The following is a 15,991-nucleotide window of genomic DNA, read 5'->3' as shown; positions in this document are numbered from 1 at the left end:
AACACTGAGCTAGAAAATGGTTCTGAAAATCACAAAGGAGAACGTGTTCATGTTGCGAAATATAATTGGCAAGCCAAGTATTAACTGTAGCTGCAGAAACATCCTGCCCTCCTGGTCAAGTTGAGACCTGGTTCTGGGAAATGAGTGAAATGAAGAAACGCTGACACAGAGGGGTGTTTATACAAGGACTGGGCTTGTCAGTGCAGTATTTGGTTGTTACTGAGTCATTCAGACAGTTTCCACATTTGAACCTAATCTGTGCCAGCCAGTTTAACAGTTGGAGTTCTGCAGGTTGCCGAGATATCCATACAGAGAAACAACTGGAATCCTAGTGTGTGAGGTTGATTGGACTGATTGTGATGTTCCTAGACACCAGAGGGCAGCACACAGGCACAGCTAACAGAACGACAACCTCAGTACCAGAGACCCAGATTCAATCCTGACCTTGGGTGCTGTCTGTGTGGACTTTTCTTGTTCTCCCTGTGACTGCATGGCTTTCCTCCAGGTGCTCCAGTTTCCTCGCACATTGCAGAGGTGTGTGGTTTGATAGATTAACTGACCATGGTAAAACGTGTGCGGACGTGGCGCCGACGGACGAGAGGCCGAAGCAAAGAAGCCGAAGCCAAAGAACCGAATGGAAACGCCAATAAACCGAAAGATTACGAAGACGAAACGCCTACTAACCGAAAGGATGGGACGCCTAAATGCAAACTAACCGAAAGGGCGGGACGCCTAAAAACCAACGAACCGAAAAGCTGCGTAGCCTAAAAGCAAACTTACCAAATGGCCGCTCTGTCGAAACGCCACCTACCCGAAAGGCGGCGGCGCCTACAGGCCAAAGGACCGACTGCCGCTCAACAGAAAAGTCCAATAACGGACATGACGTTGCCAGCGGGTGAGAACTGTCAGTGATTGGTCCAGACCCCTGCATCCATCACTTCACTGTGCAGGCTTGAACATTGTCCCACACCTCCGCTCCACCCGACCCACAGCCTGCGGAGGGTGGCTGTGGGAGAGTGGGGGCTGTCCTGAGCGATGCGCACCTTCGGCCGCTTTCAATTTGGTGCTTGGGTTCAGATTTCCCAGTCACCTATGGATTGTGTGGGAGAATGAACCCCACGCTCCCGTCTCCCCCTTCTCTCTCCCCTCTTCTCTCTCTCCCCCTCTCTCTCTCTCCCTCTCTCTCCCCTCTTCTCTTTCTCCTCCTCTCTCTCCACTCTCTTCCCCTCCTCTCTCCCCCCCTCTCCCTCCCTTCTCTCTCTCCCCCTTCTCTCTCTCTCTCCCTTCTCTCTCCCCCCCTCTCCCTTCTCTCTCTCCCATTCTCTCCCCCTTCTCTCTCTCCTCCGTCTCCACCCGTGGGAGCGTCCCTCAGACACTGACCGCGATGCACCACCATCGGACCCCAACCCCCACACCAGGGTGATCCCCCTCCCTCCAACCCCCGGAACCCGACCGCGGGGACAGACGTTTTATTTATTACCATTTCGGTGTTTGCGGAACGCACCCAAGCTCCCACGCACAAAACAGGCAGCATCTCTGGAGAGAAGGAATGGGTGACGTTTCGACCCGAGACCATTCTTCAGAGTGCGTCTGAAAGGTCCCGACCCGAAACGCCACCCATTCCTTCTCTCAAGAGATGCTGCCTGGTGAGGCTGCTGTCACACAGTGACCCGGTCGGAGAGGCTGCTGTCACACAGTGACCCGGTCGGAGAGGCTGCTGTCACACAGTGACCCATCCGGTCAGGCTGCTGTCACACAGTGATCCAGCCGGTAAGACTGCCTCCATACAGTGGCAGAGCCGGTGAGACCGCTGTCACACAGTGACCCAGCCGGTGAGACTGCCATCACACAGTGACCCAGCCGGTGAGACTGCCATCACAGAGTGACCCAGCCGGTGAGACTGCCATCACACAATGGCCCGGCCATTGAGGCTGCTGTCACACAGTGACCCAGCCGGTGGGACAATGTTCATGCCTTCACAGTGATGTGATGGACGCGGGGCTCTGGGCCAATCGCTGACAGGTCCCGCCCCCCGGCAACATCGTGTCCGTTATTGGACGTTTCTGTTGAGCGCCAGTCGGTCCTTTGGCCTGTAGGTGGCGTATCGACAGAGCGGCCATTCGGTAAGTTTGCTTTTAGGCGATGCAGCTTTTCGGTTCATTGGCTTTTAGGCGTCCCGCCCTTTCGGTTAGTTTGCATTTAGGCGTCCCATCCTTTCGTTTAGCAGGCGTTTCGTCTTCGGATTTTTTCAGTTTATTGGCGTTTCGGCCTCGTTTCCATTCGGTTCTTTGGCTACGACTTCTTTGCTTCGGCTTCTTGATTGTCGGCGCCACGTCCGGGTACCATGGTAAAATGTCCCCAGTGTATAAGTGAGTGGTAGAATCTGGAGATGATGATTGCAATATAGAGAGAACAAACAAATAGTGAGATTATGGCTTAGTGTAAATGGATGGTTTATGGTTGGTTGTTCAGGGTAGTGAAGAGTATGGTTCCAAAATGGATTATTATAGGAATCCATAACAGAAAATTTCTCGCACAAGGGACTAAAGTCTGAAAATCAGTCAATCTCTACTATCTCGAGGGAAACTGAAAGATAATTGAAAAAGTAGAAGGAATAGAAGGAAAGGTTGGTTATTATTCTGATTACTTACTTCCTTCTACTGAATATCCCTGGGCTAAACACGATCTTCCTCGTTCATTCTGGTAAACTGCAGTAACAGATATATTGTAGCGTTTCCTTGGCATAATGCTTTCTAAAGAAATGATAAAGATAATTTATCACTAAACTGATCTGCTTTATGACCAACAGAACACGCAAGTGCGCATAAAATAAACATTCCATACAAATCTACACTAAAAACAAAACAGGTGCAATCTATCCCAGAATGACTGCTACTTTCTTTTTTGTATGGCTTTGTAAATATTTGATAAGTGTTTAAATGTAAATAATTTGGTGTACATATAGTGGCTGGTGTACATATGGTGTACATATAGCTGCTAAATTTGTATAAGATAATTACAAGCAGTTGAATAAGCGGTGGGAATTAATAAGCTTTGGCTTCTTCCTGCTCCTTTTCGGACACATACGATTTCATTTATTTATAGATATTGTTTATGACACTTTATAAATATTTTTGTTTTGTTTTTTGTATGCTGTTTCACACTTGCTTTTTATTCTTTTATTCTGTTCGAAATAAATAATAAAATTAAATTAAAAAAAAAAAAAAAAAAGAAAATTTGATGCCAATTTACCCACTTTCACATCTTCATTATTCAGTGTCAATGATATTTCTATGATAGTAACATCACTATCATGAAGAATCCAACCCAATCTGCCAAAACCAATCCCTACAATCCACATCAATCCAATTTTATTCAGGGACATCATGGATTCCTTTCCTATTAGGTTAGAGATACAGCATGGAAACAGAGCATTTGGCCCACCGACCATGCTGACCAACAATCACTCATACACTCGTTCTATCCTACAAAGTAGGGACAATTTACAGAAGCCAATAGACCTTTCAACCTGCACGTCATTGGAATGTGGGAGCAAATTTTGGTGAACATTAAGGTGGATAAGTCTCCAGGACCTGATGGGATCTATCCCAGGTTTTTGAGGGAGGCAAGAGAGGATATTGCGGGAGCCTTGACAAGAATCATTGTTGCTTCTCTAGCCACATGTGAGGTCCCGGAGGACTAGAGAGTGGCCAAAGTTGTTCCTTTGTTCAATAAAGTAAGTTGAGAGAATGCAGGAAGCTATAGACCACCGAAGCCCACATCAATGGTAGAGAAACTATTGGAGAGAATACTTCGAGATAGGTTTTACACCAATTTTGAAGCGAATTAGCTAATTAGGGATAGCCAGCACAGCTTTGTACATGGCAGGTCGTAGCTCACTAATGTGATTGAGCAGAGAAATGACAGCTAAGGTTTAACCCGAAAAGTGCGAGGTATTGCACTTTGGAAGGTTGAAGATACGAAGAGAGTATACAGTTAATAGCGAGACCCTTAACAGCATTGATGTGCAGAGGGATCTTGGAGTACGTTCATAGCTAAGAAAAGGTGACAGCACCAGTAGTTAGGGTGGTAAAGAAGGCATACTGTATAATTTGCTTGCCTTCCAATGCCATTGAATATAAGAGTCACAAAGTCACGATGCAGCTCTATAGGATTTTGGTCACATTTGGAGTATTATGTGCAGTTCTAGTTGCCCCAATACAGGAAAGATGTGGAAGCTTTGTAAAGAATGCAGAGGAGGTTCCAAAATGCTTCCTGGATTAGAGATTCAGCTACTGGGAGAGGGATAGATTTGAATTGTTTTCTCAGGAGCGTCGGAGTTTGAGGGGAGACTTGATAGAACTATATACAAATATGATACATAGATAGGGTAATCAGTCAAAATCTTTTTCCCAGGGAGGAAATGTCCAATGGCAGACGACAATGCTATACGGTACGAGGGGGAAGGTTTAATAAAGATTTTTTACACAGAAAGTGGTGGGGGTCTAGAAAACATTACCTGAGGTGGTGGTGGAGGCAGATATGATAGTGGTATTTAAGAGGCATGGAAATGGAAATGCAGAGAATAGTGGGATATAGATCATGTGTAGGCAGATTGGACCAGTTCAGCTAAGCATTATGTTTGGCACATATATTGTGGGCCTTTGCTGGACTGCTCTATGGTATATGTTAACTGGAGCACCCGGAGAAAACCCATGCAGTCACGGGAGAAAATACAAACTCCGTACAGACAGCATCCTAGTCAGGATTTGATCCCGGCGCTGTAAGGTACTGTACCACAGCGCCGCTGTGTTTTGGAAAATGGCATTCAATAGTCATGTTGTCGAGTAATGACCATGAGATACTGTCGCAATGAAAATCTTGCTTGCAGCTGTAGCACAAGTGCATAGACTTAGACAAACTAAACATAAATTATACATACATTACTCATAAAATCCTGCAATGCAGTTTATTGTAAACTTACTTCCTGATATTAGAAATTCCTGAGGTGAGGAAGTTTGTCCCATAAACAATGAGTGATTTTCCCAAGGCAGCCTTTTCCAATCAAGCAGCTCCTTGTTGCTCTCAGCTACCTCGATCCAGTCGACTACATAAGCCAGCACTGGTTCACTGGTTTCATCCGGCGGTTCCCATTTGACAAATATTCCAGAGTCTCCAGCAGGTAACACCTTAAGGTTTCTGGGAGCCATTAGTTCTGTTTTTCGATAGAAAAAGCAAAACAGTGTTGTTCAAATTAAACTAGTCTCCATTCACGTTAGTCATAGAGTCACAGTACGTTCAAAGGTCCTTTGGCCCAACTTGCCATGACCAGCAAGATGCCCGATCTAAGCTAGTCCCACTTACCCGCATTTGGTCCATATCCCTCTAAACCTTTTCTATGCATGTACTGTCCAAATATATTTTAAATGATGTTATTGTACTTGCCTCAACTACATCTTCTGGCAGCTTGTTCTACGTGTACATCATCCTCTTTGTGGAAAAGAAGCCCCTCAGGTTCCTATTACATTTTCCCCCTCTTACCTTTAACCTATGGTCTCCAGTTCTTGATTCCCCTAAACTGTGTAAAATAAAAACTGTGCATTCAGCCTATTTATCCCCGTCGTGATTGTATACTCGTCTAGATCACCCCTCAGTTCTCTGCACTCCATGAAATAAAGTCCTATCCTACCCAACCTCTCCCAATATTAAACTTTTCAATCCTGGTCACATCCTTATAAATCTACTTTATAGTGTTTCCAGCTTCATAGCACCTTTTCCAAAGCAGGGAGACTAAAACTGAATACAATACTCCAAGTGCGGCCTCACCAATGTCTTGTAGAACTGTAACATAACGTCTCAACTTCTATACTCCATTCCCTAAATGACGAAGGCCAGTGCGCCAAAAACTTTCTTCGCCATCTTATTTATCTGTGACACCACTTTCAGGGAACTATGTACTTGTACTATGTACCTCTACTCTACAACACTCCCCAGGGCCTTACTGTGAAGATCCAACACTGATTTGACTTTACAAAATGCAACAACTCACACTATCCAAATTAAACTCCCTCAATGAATCAGGTATCTGTTTGATGCAGGTATCATACATGCAGGAGTTAGAATCTACAAAAACAAGTCTTTCTTACCTGAGAATGGATGGGGTGGTGGAAGAGTTGCAGAGACAATCATTATTAGTAGTTAACACTCTCAGGCATTCTACCGCTCAGACGGCTGCAAATGTGTAAGAAGGAACTACAAATGCTGGTTTAAACCGAAGATAGACACAAAAAACTGGAGTAACTCAGCGGGACAGGCAGCGTCTCTGGAGAGAAGGAATGGTCGAGTCTGAAGAAGGGTCTCGACCCGAAACATCACCCACTCCTTCTCTCCAGAGATGCTGCCTGTCCCGCTGAGTTACTCCAGCTTTTTGCATCTGTCTTCGGCTGCAGAGAAATGTCCCTTCGAATTGGCTACAAGTGCATACTCTACACAACACCAAATGGTGTTTCACATCAGGAAATTTACTACAATTAGCCTTTGGTTTCTCTGCTGTGGTTTCTCACAGTGTGGGTTTCACCTGTTTGGTGTGCTCCCCTCAAATAACAATAGGTGTGTTATTTTTGGTCATTTAAGACTTCAGAATAAAAGATGATTGACACATAAGTGATCAATGAAACAGACTTACAGTCAATGCCGCATTTGAAATTTCTAATAACTGAAAGGTAATTCAATAACTGTGCCAAGCATGCTGATTTTTAAAAATCATTTTCTGGGCATTAACAATTGTGAGTGATTCTGACCTTGCTCTCAGGGAACAGATGCAGGGTCTAATATCTGCCACTGTCATTCTGTAATTATATACAAATCAAAGTTACAGGATATTCAAGTAAGACTCTATTCCTTGCTCTAGCACGGATTAAAATCAACACCTTCCTGTTCATTGTGGGTTACTCTGTAGAGTAGAATCTATATCAGCTTCCAACCTGTGGCAAGAAATAAAATTACTTTTATCTGTAAATAACAAACATAACTGATGTGCTTGGCTATAGGGAAATGCACCCTGTAAATAATAAGAATTACTTGCTTCTCCTATGTGGAGCACAGTGGGTGGAGAGTTTCCCTTGGAGTTAAATGCAGTCACAAAGATAGTGTCTGGTACCCATGGTGTTCGCCAGATGTACCGGGTTGCAGATGCATTACACATCTGGATGATCTTTTTCTGTCCGTTTTGTTCATGATAAATATGATAACCGAGAATAATTCCCCTGGTTTCCTGAGGATGGTGGAGAGGCTAGGAATAGGAAAAACATATATATAAATAGACAACAGAAAAATCTTAGCAAAAAAGTATCTTCGAGCTTCCTTAACCAAGGGTTACATTTGTAGAACACGAGTGGGTTTGCTGCAGTTTGCACTATCATTTAATCATTGCTATTAGCAGTTGAATTGAGTAAACCAGTATAGGAATGTAGGAATGTAAATGATCAGCTTTTGCATGAGAGGGAAAAAGACAAAAAATCCTATTACTACATTTGCTAAAAACGATGGAATATTGATGCTTGAAACAAAAAATGCTGGAAATACTCAACAACAGGTCAGGCAACATCCGTGGAGAGTTGAAACAAAGTTAATTTATGACTGTGAATTTCAGGTTTCCACATTCAAGGTTTTCCTTCAAATGATGAGCTTTGACTGATGCACATAAAAGACTTAGGATTACCTGCATGTTGTAAAAAGGGGTGGGGTGGATTTTAAACTTAAATTTCCCTTTGGGCTATTGGGAAGTTGGAGTCAAGACGTAAACAATATTTGTTCTTGAGCATCAAATTATGCCATCAATGGCCAGAATGTACATGGCTCCCACTCCACCCATTGCTATTTCAATGTTACAACAGGGGCCTGCTGATGTCAGGGGGCATAAATTAGTGAGGATCGTGTATGTTGCTCAAGTACTCAAACAGCTCCCTTTCAAAGCCACAGATGAAAAAGCACAAACGGAGATATGGGTTGGAGTGGGGACAGCAGCAAACCCCGTGCATATCTTATGCTTGCATTAAAATTGGCATTGTGGAAGACATGTCTCATCGTTGTTTCCACCCTCTATAGAATAGCACAAAATGTTGAGCTCTCTGCCTTCACAGAGCAACTGAAAAAGGGATGGCAGAAGTCAAAAATAAAATTAGATCTGAAACTGTTGAAATGTAATCACACAGCTTGTCACAAGAGGGAGATCTCTTAAAATCAGCTAACTATGTGAAATTACCTTTGGTCCACAAAACATCATTTTTCGGTGATACTCCTATCCTACACTGACATTTTACTGTCCCCATACCCTCAACATCTTTCCAATCCAGCCGCAGAAAAACTTAGTTTGAAGTCAGTCTAAAGGAGGGTCCCAACACAAAAACATCAGCTATCCTTGTTTCCCCCGAGATGCTGCCTGACCCACTGAGTTACTCCAGCACTTTGTGGAGCCTGAGGAAGGGTCCCGACCTGAAACATCACCTATCCTTTTTCTCCAGATTCTGTGCATGGAGAAATGCCTGCAAACGTAGCATGCAGACAGAACAGGAGCTAAAGATAGACGTGTCAGTGAGATCACACTCCATCCGATTCATTTTGGAATAGTGCCATGGAGAATTGATTTCTCCTCTAGTAAATTCATGTTAATTAGAGTGGGTGTGTTAAACCAATCGATTTGTGCATGCACAGTGTACAGGGTGGATGGTAATTGGGTACCAGAAACTGAGATGCAACACCTCTGCAAAATACTACCTTCAAATGCTGCAGAAGGTTCATCTGGTTACAAAAAGGACAGGACCAGGAGCAGAACTGCTTCCTCTGATCATTGTGAACCGGAAGTTCGAGTCCACATGGAACTGCGAAGGAACCTAACTGAAATTAACATAATTTGTGTGATACAAAATGCTGGAGTAACCCAGCGGGTCAGGCAGCATCTCTGGGGAAATGGAATAGGTGACATTTTGGGTCGCAACCCTTCTTCAGATTGAAAGATAGAGAAGGCCAGAACATAATTGGTGCCAGCAACAAATGATCTGAGGAAGGGTGGTCTCCACCCTTCAGTCTGAAGAAGGGTTCCGACCCGAAACATCACCTATTCCTTTTCTCCAGAGATTCTTCCTGACCTACTGAGTTACACCTGCTTTTTGTGTCTATCCTCAGCATAAACCAAGGGGAGCTTGCTGAATGGATAGAAATTTGGCTTCATGGAAGGAAGCAGAGGGTGATGATGGAAGGTTGCTTTTCGGACTGGAGGCCTGTGACTAGTGGTGTGCTTCAGGGTACAGTGCTGGGCCCGTTGCTTTTTGTCATCCACATCAATGAATTGGATGAGAATGTACAAGACATGATTAGCAAGTTTGCAGATTACACAAAAGCGGGAAGTATTGTAGATAGTGAAGACGGTGGCCAAATATTGTAACAGGATCTTGATTGGTTGGGCAGGTGGGCTGAGGAATGGTTCATGGAATTTAATACAGAGAAATGCAAGGTGTTGCATTAAGGGAAGTCTAATAAGGGCAGGACGTATACAGTAAATGGCAGGGTCTCTGGGGAGTGTTGTATAGGGATCTAGGACTGCAGGTACAGCTTTTCACTATATGACAATAAACTAAACTAAACATAGTTCCTTGAAAAAGGCAACAAAGGTTTTGGCACATTGGCCGTCATCAGTCAGAGTATTGAAGTTGGGAGATCATATTACAGTTGTATAAAACATTGGTGGAGCTACTTTTAGAGTACTGTGTTCAGTTTTGGTCACCATGTTACCGAAAAGATGTTGTCAAGCTGGAAAAAGTACAGAAGATTTACGAGGATGTTGCCTGTACTCGAGGGCCTGAGCTATAAAGTTAGGTTGGGGAGGCTAGGATTGTATTCCTTAGAGTGCAGGAGGATGAGGGGTGATCTTATAGAGGTGTACTAGATCATAGAAACATAGAAAATAGGTGCAGGAGGAGGCCATTTGGCCCTTCAAGCCAGCACCGCCATTCATTATGATCATGGTTGATCGTCCCCTATTAATAACCCGTGCCTGCCTTCTCCCTATATCCCTTGACTCCACTAGCCCCTAGAGCTCTATCTAACTCTCTCTTAAATCCATCCAGTGACTTGGCCTCCACTGCTATCTGTGGAAGGGAATTCCATAAATTCACAACTCTCTGGGTGAAAATGTTTTTTCTCACCTCAGTCTTAAATGACCTCCCCTTTATTCTAAGACTGTGGCCCCTGGTTCTGGACTCGCCCCATATTTTTGGGAATGGGAACATTTTTCCTGCATCTAGCTTGTCCAGTCCTTTTATAATTTTATATGTTTCTATAAGATCCCTCCCCTCATCCTTCTTAACTCCAGTGAATACAAGCCTAGTCTTTTCAATCCTTCCTCATATGACAGTCCCGCCATCCCAGAGATCAATCTCGTGAACCTACGCTGCACTGCCTCAATCACAAGGATGTCCTTTCTCAAATTAGGAGACCAAAACTGTACACAATACTCCAGATGTGGTCTCACCAGAGCCCTATACAACTACAGAAGAACCTCTTTACTCCTATACTGAAATCCTCTTGTTATGAAGACCAACATACCATTAGCTTTCTTCACTGCCTGCTGTACCTGTAAGCCAACTTTCAGTGACCGGTGTACAAGGACGCCCAGGTCTCGCTGCACCTCCCCCTTACCCAAACTAACCCCATTGAGATAATAATCTGCCCTCTTGTTTTTGCCGCCAAAGTGGATAACCTCACATTTATCTATATTATACTGCATCTGCCACGCATCTGCCCACCTACTCAACCTGTCCAGCTCACCCTGCAACCTCCCTAACATCCTCTTCACAGTTCACACTGCCATCCAGCTTTGTTACCCAAACCACCCAAACTTGCTAGTGTTGCTCCTAATTCCCTCTTCCAAATCATTAATATATATGGTAAACAGTTGCGGCCCCAACACCAAGCCTTGCGGCACTCCACTCGCCACTGCCTGCCATTCTGAAAAGGACCCGTTCACTCCTACTCTTTGCTTCCGGTCTGCCAACCAATTTTCTATCCATGTCAACACCCTACCCCCAATACCATGTGCTCTAATTTTAGTCACCAGTCTCCCGTTCGGGACCTTATCAAAGGCTTTCTGAAAGCTTAGATACACCACATCCACTGGCACCCCTTCATCCATTTTACTTGTCACATCCTCAAAAAATTCCAGAAGATTAGTCAAGCATGATTTCCCTTTCATAAATCCATGTTGACTTGGACTAATCCTTTTACTGCTATCCAAATGCCCCATTATTACCTCTTTAATAATTGACTCCAGCATCTTTCCCACCACTGAAGTCAGGCTAACTGGTCTGTAATTCCTCGTTTTCTCTCTAGCTCCTTTCTTGAAAAGTGGGATAACATTAGCTAACCTCCAATCCACAGGAACTGATCCTGAATCTATTGAACATTGGAAATTGATCACCAATGCGTCCACTATTTCTAGAGCCACCTCCCTGAGGACCCTGGGATGCAGACCATCAGGTCCAGGGGATTTATCATCCTTCAGTCCCATTAGCCTACCCAATACTATTTCTCGCCTAATGAAAATTTATTTCAGTTCTTCTACCCCCTTAGATCCTCTCACATCCAGAACATCTGGGAGAACGTTTGTGACTTCCTTAGTGAAGACAGATCATGAGAAGAATAGATCGGGTAAATGCAGTCTTTTGTCAGAGGACATAGGATTATCAAGCGGAAGATTTAATAAGAAACTGTGGGGTAAGCTTTTTACACAAATGGTGATGGGTATATGGAATGATCTGCGGAGGAGGTAGTTGAAGCAATTACTATAACAGTACTTGAAAGACACTCAGACAGGTACCTGGAGAGGAAAGGTTTAAAGAGAGAGGGGCCAAATGTGAGCAAATGGGACTAGCTTAGATGGGGCATCTTGGTAGTCATGGTAGCCTGTTTCCATGCTCTGTGACTCTAACACTCTAGGTATGATATGTTCCACAAACCTTCCAGTAAATGAATATTCTTCCATGTTTGTTCAGATCAACTGACTCACGTAAATTCCATGCATCCAAAACTCCTGCTGGTTCTGCAAAGAATCATTGCAAATGAAAAATGATGTTTCTTGCTAGAATATTGGCTTTCAACAGAAACAGAATTTATTAATTGCACAACTACACAATCTATACATAACTAAAACTCTGATCTTGTTATCTTCCGGTTTGGCGGTTTTTCTATTTGCGCAAAAACAGTTTGTGATAGCGCTATGATTTTTTGCCAGTTCACTCTCCGTTCTCCTGTGCTGCGAGTGCACCAAGTTTTGTTCCGATTGGTTGAATGTCATAAAAGTTAGCGAGGTTTAAAAATCTTGAAAACCGCGCGTTTGCAGATCGATCTCTTCTCCTGCCAGTCAGCGCCGCGTGGATTAGTCTCTTCCCCTGTCAGTCCCTGGGAAGGTCCGCCCCTTCCTGCGCCATCGCGTCTTTACTGGAGCTGAGGATGGCCGGCGGAGGTTTCCAACCGAACACAATTTTCGGAGGGACCCGAAGCAGCTCAGCCTCAAGCAGCCCAGCCCCAAGCAGTCCAGCCCCAAGCAACCCAGCCCCAAGCAGCCCAGCCCCAAGCAGCCCAGCCTCAAGCAGCCCAGCATCGGATACCCGATTCAACCCGACCCAGCCTCACCCAGCGTGGGAGACCCGACCCGGCCCAGCCCAGCTCAGCGTGGGAGACCCAGTCCAGCCCAGCCCAGAGTCAGAGACCAAGCCCAGCCCAGCCCTGAGTTGGAGACCCAGCCCAGCCCAGCCCAGCCCAGACTCAGAGACCCAGCCCAGCGTTGGAGATGTCGCTGATGTCGCCAAACTGAAAGTAGAGACTCTGATTCCGGTGGAGGAAAACGACCAGCGTGGATAAAATTATTATATAACAAACCTACGGCTAGAATATTAACTAATAATATACTATCTACGAAATTCCAATTATCAAGGGGCAATAGACAAGGATGTTCATTATCACTGCTGTTATTTGCTCTGGTAATTGAACCTTTAGCTGAAATAATCCGAACACACCCGGATATTTACGGTTATAATACAAAATATTCAAATAACATAATATCTTTATATGCAGACGATGTACTACTGTACATCACAAAACCCCCAATTAGTATACCAAACATACTAAGTCTAATTGAGGACTTTGGATCTTTCTCAGGATACAGAATAAACTGGAACAAAAGTGAAATTATGTCGATAAAACCGAAAGACTCAACACATCTCTTAAAATTCCCCTTTAAAATAGCCACAGAAAAATTTAAATATTTGGGAATTGAAATTACTAGAAACTATCATGCTATGTTTAATGCTAATTATAGTCCCTTACTTAAGAAACGAAATAGTCTAATCAAATTCTGGAAAATGCTCCCGATGTCTTTAATAGGTCGAATAAATGCTATAAAAATGATCGTTCTATCACAAATCCTATATCTATTTCAATCAATACCTATATATCTTCCAAAAAAGTTTTTCAAAAAACTGGACTCAGACATTACAAATTTTATATGGGACTATAAATCCCACAGAATACAAAGAACACACCTTAGTAAACCCAAAGAGCTGGGTGGTCTAGCGCTCCCTAACTTTATGTACTATAATTGGGCAGTAAATATTAAAAATATGATTCACCTGCTGGACAATTCTGCCCAGCAGGTGGACTGGATTGTAATGGAGAGAGAGGACTGCTCTCCATGTGATATAGGAGCGACTCTCCTCTCACCAATGAATCTGAATAACAAAAATTACAATAGAAATCCAATTATACATAGCACAATTAGAACTTGGAAACAAATAAAACAGAATCTAAAATTAAGAAATCTATCTCTTTTAATGCCAATAGTCAATAATCCGTCGTTTAAACCTTCTACTATAGATAAATCATTTACACAATGGGAAAGAATAGGAATCAAAACGCTCGGAGACTTGTATGAATTCGGAAAATTATTATCATTTCAACAATTACAACTGAAATATAATTTGAGAAATAATCAATATTTTAAATATCTTCAATTGTGTGACTATCTGAAAAAATACACAAAAGACTATCATAACATGCCTCCAGACTTACTGGACGAAGCAATGAAGACAAAGGCCGAATTAGCAAACCTAATATCATACTTATACAACACTATTTTAAATATAGAAATACCTACAACTGATGGTATTAGAAGAGACTGGGAACAAGAACTAGCTATAAAAATTTAAAAAGAGAGCTGGGATAAACACTTACTATATGTGCATAAATGCTCGATCAACGTACGACATACACTAATTCAATTCAAAACATTACATAGACTATACTATTCAAAAACCAAAATAAATAAACTTTTCCCTAACGTCTCACCCATTTGTGATAAATGTAAGTCTCATGAAGCTACCATAGTGCACTCTTTTGTTTTTTGTATAAAAATCCAAAAATTCTGGAACGAAATATTTGAAATCTTCACAAAACTATTTAAAATAAAACTCATACCAAAAGCAGAATGGATTATTTTTGGAATAACGGAAGGTAGCCCTGAACTAAACATGTTTCAAATGAATTTACTTAATTACGGGCTAATAATGGGAAAAAAGCTTATACTCAAATTCTAAAAAAACGCTCCTATACCAACAATAAAAATGTGGATTTCAAACAAGTTCGAAACATTACATCTGGAAGAGATGAGACTCCTCCTAGCAGGCAAAGCAGACCACTTCCAAAAGACGTGGTCTGCATTTATGGACTTATTACAAGCATAAGGTGCAATAGTAATTTAAAAAATAAATGGTGCCAGGATCCGGTAACGGGGGGTGAAAAATACGGTTGGTATATCCCTTTTTGCGGAGTTTAAAAAAAATAATAGAGCGATTGTTATTCTTTCTTTCTTTCTTTCTTTTCTAAGGTCTATTTCTTAACTTTCTTCTCTAACTCCTTTTCTAATGGTCTTTCTTTTCCCAACACTTTCCTGCACCTTCACGACTCTTTCTCACTTTCCTTACTTCTTTTATTTCTGTCTTTTTTAAAGTTAAAAAAATGAAGGGGTACAACAAATGTAATGAGATATATGTGGTGTGTATTACTGCAACTTATTGTACTTCTAATAAAAATTAAATTAAAAAAAAAGAAAAAAAAAAAGAAACAGAATTTATTAATTGCACAACTACACAATCTATCTATTATTATATAAAACTCTGTGGCTGCCGCCTGCCGTCCGGCTGCCTTTCTGCCTTTCGATTCGTTCCATCGTGTGATGTCACAATGCCCAATACTCGCAGATGTCCAATCGGAATGGCCGATGCTCGCAGATGTCCAATCGGAATGGATCCATTTACATGTACGGCTGCCGGCTGCATTTCTTCCTTTGATTCCTTGCCACGCCGAATCCAGACGCACAATCGCCGAGTTCTTTTCCATTTCGGTAGAGATTTCACTTTTCTTTCTAAGTATCCACACCTCATTACATTTCGTCGTGTTTAAGTACACCTTTTTAATCAAATCCTTCTCCCCCCCCCCCCCCCCCCCCCCCCCCCAATATTTCAAAAATAAACTGGCTTCTCACCCATAGAAGCTGCCATTTCGGTAGACATTTCACTTTTCATTCCAACTATCCACTCCTCATTAGATTTCGTTATCTTTATGTCCACATTTTTCATTAAATCCTTCTTCCCCCCCACTCACTCATTTTGTCGCCTCCTGCTGGCCAGCGACCATAACGGCTGCTGGCGCCCGCATCTCGCCTCAAAGACGCCATTTAAAACCAGCCGCACTGCTCATTCCTGAGCCGCTTGAGTTGGAGGACCACGTCTCCCGTGGGGGCTATGGGTAGGGAACGGCTGCGTTGGGGGAGTGCACTTGGTCTAGTACATAACTAAAACTGATCTTGTTATCTTCTGGTTTGGCGGTTTTTCTATTTGCGCAAAAACAGTTCGTGATAGCGCTATGATTTTTTGCCAGTTCA

At 42.9% G+C, this 15,991-nt stretch overlaps 1 protein-coding gene across 1 annotated transcript in view; it reads right to left on the bottom strand.

Annotated features, from left to right (window-relative positions):
* The window catches only part of LOC116977730 (interleukin-23 receptor-like), a 62,201-nt gene that overhangs the window by 28,864 nt on the left and 17,346 nt on the right, over positions 1–15,991 (bottom strand). Inside the window, exons 8-11 of the mRNA XM_033028451.1 lie at positions 12,012–12,094; positions 7,081–7,291; positions 4,985–5,215; positions 2,652–2,753 (exon numbers count right to left, since the gene is read on the bottom strand). Coding sequence (XP_032884342.1) covers positions 2,652–2,753; positions 4,985–5,215; positions 7,081–7,291; positions 12,012–12,094 — 627 coding nt within the window. The remainder of the gene's footprint in view (positions 1–2,651; positions 2,754–4,984; positions 5,216–7,080; positions 7,292–12,011; positions 12,095–15,991) is intronic.

The sequence above is a fragment of the Amblyraja radiata genome, chromosome 10 (genome assembly GCF_010909765.2).
Source record: "Amblyraja radiata isolate CabotCenter1 chromosome 10, sAmbRad1.1.pri, whole genome shotgun sequence".
NCBI classification, from domain to species: domain Eukaryota; kingdom Metazoa; phylum Chordata; class Chondrichthyes; order Rajiformes; family Rajidae; genus Amblyraja; species Amblyraja radiata.
Note: the sequence above shows the minus strand (reverse complement) of the source record. Positions and strands in the feature narration are given on the sequence as shown.